Below are 9,847 nucleotides of genomic sequence, written 5' to 3'. Positions count from 1 at the left end.
CCAAAGATCCAAGCTAACAGCAACACAGACCCAAAGATCCAAGCTAACAGCAATACACTGCTGGACACATCAATACAGATCTTCAAATGAAATACAATATCTACATCCAAATAATATCATTCAAAAAGGTGGAAATTGATATTATTTTAGTCATTTTCTGAGAAAAGAGAAATTAAATTAGAGAATCCATTTCTGATCATGACCAGCAATATTCTTCAGTGTGGCACTAAAAAAAAACATATAAAGTGCATTAGATCAAAAGTTTGTACTTCAAAGTTTCTGGTAACGAGGTAATAATAAATTTCACCGTCGTCTGATATCCGACTTCCTTCCACCTAGATAAAGAAATTCTGAATACAGAAAACCCCGTGGGGAGGTAATGCTTAAAAATAAACACCACTCAGCTGGGTTCACACAGAATCCCTGCATTAATGTCCCAAAATCTCTTTGCTGTTGCGGACTCCGGGTCCTCTGTTGGGCTCTGCTATAACTCGCTCCGACGTGATCCATATGATATGGTTAACAAGAGCAGAGGTTAAAACCGCGGGATACTAATAACCAGCTACTTACAAATATGACAAGTTAATTGATCATCTTCACTCTTGCATGATTAAATAATATTCAAAAGGTTGCGAATATTCTCCTGTGGGTGGGTTTATGTCTCACTACAACACTAAATTTAAGTATTGTAGAGAAATCATGAGAACAACATCTGAAAATATGCAGGTACAGAAAACCTTCTAAAGGATGTTCCAGCTGAAAGCTTAACAAGAACCCAAATCCAACCTACAGGCAAACAACCTACAAACGCAAAGGGATTTCTATCCGACTGACGTTACTCTTCTTGAAGTAGAAATCAAAGTAAAAAAAAAAAAAAGCATTAAAAAAAAGTCCTCGAGTTTTGCTTGATTTTTGACTAATATTAAACTGTATGCTTCATCAGAACCCATTAATGTTCCAGTATAGATAAAATAAGCTACACACACTACAAGCTCCTCTCCCATATGTTGTCTCCATGGGCAACCGAGGCACCAATCTGTCGAGGCCCCTGAGACATCCCTTCCTTCCCAGATCTCCTCCTCCTACTTTAAAGTGCCGACGACAGGGACGCGCTATGAGGTTGTTGTTGTTTTTTTTTCTATTTTAATAAAAGGCAACAGATTTGTGTTTGTCCGAGGGATGGCTAAATGTATGCGCCGGCATGTGTGCCCCCCTTCGTGTGTGTAATCATACTTAATCAATAGAGGCCTGTGTGTGGAGGCCAGCCTTTTTCCTCCTCAGAGGACCTGTTGATGCTGGAAAACAGGGGGACTGCTGTACAACTGGGTGGCCACAGAAATGTGGCACTCATCTAAAATGCAGCAGAACACCGCCTGCCAACACACTTCCTCATTGAAATTCTGATTAAATAAGGCCAGGCTGGCTGGCCAGCACTCGGAAAACTGTTTAATTACATCTTCCTGGCTCTTCTTCCCGTCATAGGTGCAACAACAACTGGGCATTTAAATAAAGCATCTATAAATGGTCTATATATGGTCACTGATATGTTTAATGAAAGCCTCTTAAATTATGTCATCTGAAGAGGCTTTACAAAATTTTTAAAGTTGCAGAGCCTTTTCAGTACAAAGTATACTTCAGTAAAAGTAGAAAGCCCCTCTCTGTGCCGCAAAACGCAAAAAAAATAAAAAATAAAAATCACGTTTTCCCTTCCTAACTTTACTGTTCTGGTGTCACCATTTAGAAAGAAATACTTCCCACAACTCTCCAACCATCTCCAATAAAAATAAAACAAATCACAAGGTGTCCGTGTTTGAACTGCCTATCACTATTCTGTCACCGTTTTATCACAGAGCTCCATCGCGTACTAAATTATTTACCTGCAGAAAATGATGGCTCTTTACAACGCAGCTGAGGCCAGCTTAAGCCACCAAACGATGACAAATCTGAACCAAAACGCTCCAATGTGAATTATTATGTGCGACCGGTTTCTTTGCAATTAAACCATGGTATAAAATATTAACACTCACAGCCGTTTAACCTTGAGAAGGGTTAACAATCAGTAAGAGGTCGATCACAATAAAAGCTAACCTCGTTTCGTTTTGAAGCATGGCTAAGAAAAAGAAACACTTTTTGAAATGTTGCAACCATAAATGTTGCAACTGTTATGGTTTATGTGGGATTTTATGTAGCAGACCAACACAGATAATTCATGGATATGGTTTCACAGGGATAGAAAACACTTTTTTTTTTATTATCAAATAAAACTCTGGCAAGCATGGCATTTAATTATGCAATTTGATCCAAGTACAAATTCAGCATTTCTGTGAAGGCATCAGGTTTTTAGACAATCTTATTGAACAAAAAGCATCAAGAAGACCAAAGAACTCTCCCAGTTGGTCAGAAATAAAGTTGTGAAGAAGTTAAAAATAGGTCATAAAACCAGATCCCAAGCTTTAAACATGTAATGAGACGTAGGTAGAGGTTCAGCTTCCAGTAGGATTAAGATCACAAATCTAAAACCATAGACATAACAAAATATTTTAGAAAGCATATCCATGTTTTATAAAGTGACTTAATAATTAATGCTCACAGATCCAATTTTACTTGGCTTAAGCAGTTTTCCAAAGAAAAACAGGTAAAGATTTCACTTTCAAAATGTGCAAATTTGGTTCTACTGTTGAATCCCACACTTTTTAGATTTTTGTTTGAAAAAGAACTTTGAAAACAATCTGCCATTATTCTTCCTCTTCGTAATTATGCACCTCATTGTATTCAGCTGTCAAATTAAGTCACCATAAACCACATAAGTTTCTAGTTATGCGAAAAAGTTGAAGCGGTATGAATGCTCTGCAAGCTTTTGACTGGCTGAATTCAGATAATCCATATCTCCACATGAAATTTTGTATTTCAGTTTAACGACTAACATTTCATAGATTATCATTTCCTGTTAGACAGACAAAGCCTGAGCGCAGTTTATGCCAACATGTCTATATTTTTCTAAGTGCATAAATGTCAAGGATCAGAAAATCGTCGCCCAAACAGGTACAAATCAAAATAATAATCAAATAATCCACCAAAAGACAAACTATGTTACTCTAGCCACTCTCATGTCAGCACTTTTATATTCTTGTTTGGTAGCGAAGAAAAAAAAAAACAAACGAAAACCTCCTAGCCTGATGAGAATATTAACACACTTGACGCAGGCGCCCACTTTCAGCAGTGGCTACATCTCACTTAGAAACCCCTCTTCTTCCAAGAGACGACAGGGTTATTCATGAGAGGTTAAGTGATTTGACCTGCTCAGATGCCCGCTTAACGGAAGACAGTCAATTAAGGCAGAGAGAAAAAAAAAAAAAGACAAGAAAACAGGCCAGTGAAGCCCAACATAACAACTCCCTTCCCTCGGCTGACGGCCACAGCAGATGAGTCACAAAGACTGGCTATTAGAGGGAGCCCTAAAATGTGGAAAACGGTGCTGTCAAAAATCATCATTGTGCGTTTGTGTCTCTGCTTTCAGGAAATGCAAAGGCAGTGTCACACTATTGTGCATGTTAGCAGGGGTTTTCTAGCAACGACGGCAAAATTACAAGCTGATGGTGTGATGTTTGCAAACAATTGTCACGCACAAGAATGCTAATTTGCTAATTCTGAAGTTGCAGTTAAACGTACCTCTAAACCAGGGTAACAATTATGAGAAAGATTTATTCGTCTTTTTAGAACTACAATTAGATCCACAAGTTTGAAATACACGCCATTTGCTCTCATCCTCACAAAGCCACAATTATGCACACAAACTCAAATGATATTTGGATAAATGCTGATGACCAACTTGCAGAGAAACCACATCATCAGGCTTCTGACATAACTTTGGCTGCGTTTTCGACCACTCCACTCATCAGAAACAGTAGAGTTTATTAAGCAGTTGGACTCCTGATGAAGAGATGGCTTTAGGGGTATTGGCCATAAATTTTCAAATGGACTGAGGTCAAGGCCGTTCTAGAAATTTAGTTAGTCTGATTTATTCGCTATAAAATCAGTTTTCTCTGGTGTATTTGTGATCACACTCCCTTTGGAGCACCTCATTTTATCCTGATACTTTGAGATACAAATTGTCACCATCAGATGAAAGGCAACCAGCTACAATGACCTGAAAACAACCCAGGAATGACCAAGGTACAGACTTGTATCTTTGTCCACAAAATGCATCTGGACAGATTATTTAAGATCAAACATGACTTTGACTGTTTGGGCAAAATGACAAGAAAAAGATTAGGGCCAAAATGAAGCTGTTAAAGGACAGAGCTCCATACCAACTATGAATCATGTAAAGGGATGCTTTTGAGAGAAGAAACATTTATTCATAAAAAATATGCTTTTATTCTCCCCTTCCTAATCCCCATTTTCTTTTAATTACTGGTGGCCCATCCTCAAATCATACCATTGTCGAATATTAACATCAAAACTGGGAGAGGTGCAGTATTTTAAAATCATGGATACAAGATTTATTGAGGGGCTGAAAAAAAGCATTTTCTAAAATTGTAAATTGGCTGTTGTTTTTTGTATCGGTACTTACGAACAACTTGGTGTTTTGCAAAACCATAGCTCTGCTACATAGAAAACCGATAATGTTCATTAAGAAAAGTTTGCCACACGCAACTATAGTAATTACTCATAAATCCTGACGCAGCCTCTAAGCTGCCCCTCGGCATGATACAGGGGACCAGTCATCAGAAAACTATACCCAGTCTGTTGCTAGGAAAACCCCAGACATTAAAATGATCTGTGTGTGTGTGTGTGTGTGTGTGTGAGAGAGAGAGAGTGCCGCGAACACCCTTCAAGGACATCACAATCATTAGGCATCACCTTACATCGGCAGCTGCGGCAGATACGAGAAGCGCGTCAGCGTCAGGAATGCAGGGAGCCACGCTTCCAATCAGGCTCACCACTTCACATCAGGCATTCCTGTCATTTTCTGCATCATCTTACAACAACCGCAGCAATTAAGCCCTGGTAATATGGAGCAGGTAAATAAATAAAAATAAAACATCTGCCCACGACGTGATATATGCCTCCAAGCAGCTTAAGACCTCTGAGGCCACCTTCATGAAAAGCCCTTTGATTATTAATGTGGAAAGCGACGGCCCGCCTCTCGACGTGGCCCCGGACGGCGTTGCTCTTTACTTGGCCTCCGGGAGGAAGCTATTGTTAATTTATCAGACCTGCGCCCTTCTCTTTGTTACTTCTTCACGCACTATAGGGTCATGTGCACCTGCAGAGCTAGAGTTTCTTGGAAGAATTTTTTTTTATTTTTTTTTATTGAGCCTATGAAATTAATAGATATTTATATTTAGGTAAAGACAACACTGACCTCATCACAACTTGTGAGATTGTCTGATGACTAGCGATTGTTCCCTCCCGGATCCACAGCTGCAGCTATTTACCGTTGCTGCTGCTCTGCTGACTGTGGCAGCTTTTACAGGAGTTTTATCCTTCCTTCTGGAATGGTTTGTCATTTTATTACACCACCACTCCATAAAAAAAATAAAAACAACTTATGTAGGGTATTAAAAATATGTTAATCAGGCATTTTTATATTGTAAATGTAATGTTCTATAACGAAGCTCGAGCAAAGGTTGAGGAGGCTAATGATTATCTTCAGAACTTTAACTGGCACGAGCCTGTTTACGTGTCTATTCATATTTTCTATCCGTTTGGTTTCCATGTTTGTTGACCACTCCTAAAATGATTGAATGCATTTGTCTCTTATCCCCGGGAAGACAGCATTACAGTAGCAGCGAATACTATAACAGGCACAGACACATGACACAGATGCATTTCAGTAAATCAGAATATCATGGAAGAGATCATTTATTTTAGTAATTTGATCAAGTAAAACTTATTTTATTGAGGTTTACTGCACACAGAGTGGTACAATTTGAGTCTTTATTTCTGTTTATTTTTTACCGCTTATGTGCTAATGATGCCCAAACACATAATTTCTTAGAAATGCAGAATACTACTTAAATCCAACAAAGAAAAAAAAATTAAATACAGAAACATGTCCCCATACATTCTGCACTTTGTGAAGTTAGTACTTGGTTGGGGTTCAGTTTGGCCTGACTGATTATGTCACTGTGGTCAGGAATGGAGGTGATAAGTCTAGAGTGCTATAAAGTTTCCTTATTTACAGCTGCAGTATGGGCTTAAAAAACTAATAAAAAGCAAAAAACTTCATGGATTCTGTTTCTCAATTCTTCTCAACTCTAAGACTTTAAATCTAACCTGAGAAAAGAAAAACAAATGCATCTTTCTTCCTTACTTTAATCTGATAGATGATTTTTGGACCACTGAGTGACGGTTCATTGACTTTCCTGATCATATTCTTGGCAGTATTTTGCTTCACAATCCTCTCGAGGCTGTGCTTATTCCAACTGTTTTGCACGTTTTTCTCTGCTAAACATTTTCCTTCCACTCAACTTTCCATTATATGCATGGACACGGAGCATTCTCTCAAAAACCAGCTTCTTTGGCAATGACCGCTTTGGCTTACCGCTCTATGTGGAGGTTGTCAATGACTGGACAACTGTCAAGTCTGTCCCATTACATGTAATTCTGGAGTTTTATGAGCAACAAATTAAAATAAGAAATATTTTATATGTTTTATTTAAAAAATAGATATATAATATCTTATATTTTATATTATATATATAGCAGGAGTTATATAGGGTGTAACAAATCTATATAACTTTTGCTTTTAAGGAAGAAATAATGAATTAAATCACCTTTTAAATGAAAAATAATTAATTTACAAACACCACCTACTTAATTTGATTGATTTCACAGAAAGGTCTGACTAATGACTTTAAGCAAAATGAGGTCAAGTCACCACTTAAAGCTCCAGATATTTTTTTCTTTTTCTTTTTTTTTTGTGAATGGATTCTACCTTTTCCGTAGTTGAAGTGCAGCTTGATGGTCTTGCCCTGGTTGATGTGCAGGTAGGTGAACCACACGGCCGAGGTGAGCAGCACCAGCAGCAGCAGGAGCTTGAACTGCTTCCGGATCTTCTTCACGGGGAAGCGCAGCATCCTCGCTGAAACATCCTCCGGTGGATAGGAGACAAAACGGGTCCGGGGAAAGTGGTCCTTGAAGGCGCTGCTGTTGGACTCTTCGCTGGGCTCTCTCTGCTTGGCGGACCAGCCTCTCCTGAAGTCACGGCGAAGGCATCCCGCGGCACGGACTGCTTGCTGACTACAACCCCGAGGTGCGTCTCATCCCCCCACACCCGCGGCGTGACGGCACTTTGGTGGCGTCCTCTGATGTGGATCCAAGCGCCTCTGTGCAAGGCATTGCTTGCGGATTCACCCCTGTTTCTCTCTCTCTCTCTCTCTTTCTTCCTCTTTGTAGCTTTAGAGTTTACACGCACTTGGGCGAAAGCAGTGAAAAGGCTGCAGCTCCAAAGCCGCTAAATTCCGTTGAGAGTGTGACCGGGTGAGCAAAATAGCACTCTAGCGATAATCTATCCAAATCCCCTGGGGCTCAAGCCCTTTGCTGACACCGCGACGCTGATTATTTCATCGGCCACTCAAGGATCATCCCCGCCGGCCGTGGGTTTAGCGCAAAGCATCAAAGAGGAGCAAGAGGAGGAATGGAAGTTTCCTTCCATGTGGAGAGGTGAGCCCGTTAATGGAGGGTGTGATCTTTGCAAATGAGGAGAAGCGAATCAGTGATGCGGTCTGATGGCGTTTGTGTGAAATCTTTGACAAGGACGTGAGGAGTGAAGAACCCGACGAGGAGGAAGCCAAACGTTACAGCCCCGTGCGCTCTATCTATTGTCTCTCACACACACACACACACACACACACACACACACAGCTGAGAAAGAAGGCGGCGCACTACTCAGTTGGAGCGCCTTTTTATCCCGGTCCGGGGAGAGGAGGGGCGATCAGCTGTCATCCTCGCACTCGGATGGGTTCTCGAAGCCCCCGCGACGAGTAGTAAAAAAACAAACAAATAAACAAAAAACAAATAAATAACACAATTAAAACTGTTAACGCTCCATGGCGGCACGACGAGGGCGCAGGTTACTCAGGTCTGACAGTCCGACGTGAGGTCCAGGGAGCAGATCCGTCCATGTGCTTCGGTTCCCTTCCCTCTTCACGGCAGGTGCAATTTCCCCAAAGTGTCCGAGTCCGCCATGCGTGCGTAGAAGGACCCCAGTCAGGCAAGCTCACCTGAATTAAAGTGATGCACGCTGGTGTGCTGCTGCTGCTGCTGCTAGCCGCGATGCGCTGCCCTGTGTTGTTGTTCCTGTCATGAGCTTTCTTTTACCCACCTTTAAAACGGCCGCAACAACTGAGCCAGAGCCGCTTATCAAGCAGTGCGGTGGGAGAAAAAACAGCGGATCTCCGGGAGGATTTTGCCGCAGAGAAAGCAAACGCAGACAGAAACGAACATGGTTTTTGTTGTGCTGCACAATGGGAACACGTAAGGGTATCTTTCTGTACGCCCATCAATTGAGCAGCATCACAACGGTACGGAGCAACCTAACCTGGGTGGTCGGGGAGTGGCGAGCCAGCCGACCAATTGCAAGTCTGCAAACGGGGCAGAGGAGGCGGGATGACGACGTTCAACCTGACCGTTTTTTGTTGTTTTTTTTGCAGGCTGCTAGTATGATCCATTATTTAACAACTGAATTCATAACCTAAAACATTTTCCACAGGAAACAGATGTACAGTGTTGATCTCCTGTTTATGGTAAACTGAACTGGAAAAAGACAGTTAGGTCTGTCTCAATAGGCAACTAATGACATGATAAATTGAAATAAGCTCAATTATTTCCGTTTGCATGATTTGTCGTTTTTCTTTTTTTTTTTTCCTCACTCTTTCTACCTAAAACTTGGATGACGTCTTCAGCCTAGTGCTTTTGGTCTTTTTTTTTGAAGGACAATACACATTGGTTCTGTTGTTTGTTTTTTTATTTCTATTGAATATTTAAAATGTCTTCCAGTTCCAGCGTTAAATATTCATTGAATTTATATTACTTGAAAATGGCCTGAAAACAACAATATGGTTTAACTTCAGGGACAAATCATCGTTCTGCAAAATGTATTATAGTGACAGGCCGAGTATCAGTGATAAAGTCAATGAAGTGTCATTTGAAGATGTCAATAGTTGGAGATGGATTCTTTTCTTCTTGACATGTCCAACGTGTTAGCTGAGAACAGGACGTTTCAGCGGCTTTGCAGAAGTCTACTTGTAATTTGTGCATCAGCATCACAGATTGCCGTCAATCTAGAAAACTTCCTCTTCATGTTCGACCTAGCAATGTTTTTTGTATATAGTTCTTATGTGACAACATTCTTGAAGAATTTATCTGAATTTTGACTCTTTCATGTAAGAAATATGTGTGTTTTCAAACAAATTTGGCGGATGGAGAAAAAAAAGGATCATTTTAGTTATTTTTTAATCCTCCATTTGGTGCTCCACGTTAGCACCATCAGGCCCTCTGACCACCACCAGTAGGCGTGGCAGATGAAGTGTCTTATCCAAGGACGCAAAGACAGACCAAGCGGAGACAAACTCCTTCGTCTCACACACACACATAATATTCAACAATCAGTATCTGCAATAAATTGAATAGCAGTGAGGATATTTGGATGCACCCTTTCTCCAGCACACCTTAATTAAATGGAGTGTCTATTGATTGCCTATTTAAAGTTGACACACGACCTCCCTCGGAACAGGATGTGGTGAGGATGCAATTTAAGCAGATTTTTAAACTGTCCACTTGAGACGGTGCTGAGCCAGTCTTAGGGTGGATGCCCTTCTAGTTTTACTGAAATGAATTG

General features: G+C 40.6%; 1 protein-coding gene across 1 annotated transcript in view; it reads right to left on the bottom strand.

The window, feature by feature from the left end:
* Nucleotides 1-8,938, bottom strand: part of b4galnt4a (beta-1,4-N-acetyl-galactosaminyl transferase 4a) — a 145,147-nt gene extending 136,209 nt beyond the window's left edge. The window contains exon 1 of the mRNA XM_007571760.2: nucleotides 6,944-8,938. Coding sequence (XP_007571822.1) covers nucleotides 6,944-7,085 — 142 coding nt within the window. The 5' untranslated portion in view covers nucleotides 7,086-8,938. The remainder of the gene's footprint in view (nucleotides 1-6,943) is intronic.
* Between the last annotated feature and the right edge of the window lie 909 nt (nucleotides 8,939-9,847).

The sequence above is a fragment of the Poecilia formosa genome, unplaced genomic scaffold (genome assembly GCF_000485575.1).
Source record: "Poecilia formosa unplaced genomic scaffold, Poecilia_formosa-5.1.2 Scaffold287, whole genome shotgun sequence".
NCBI lineage: Eukaryota > Metazoa > Chordata > Actinopteri > Cyprinodontiformes > Poeciliidae > Poecilia > Poecilia formosa.
The sequence above is the reverse complement of the archived record's forward strand: the minus strand, read 5'-3'. Positions and strand labels throughout refer to the sequence as shown.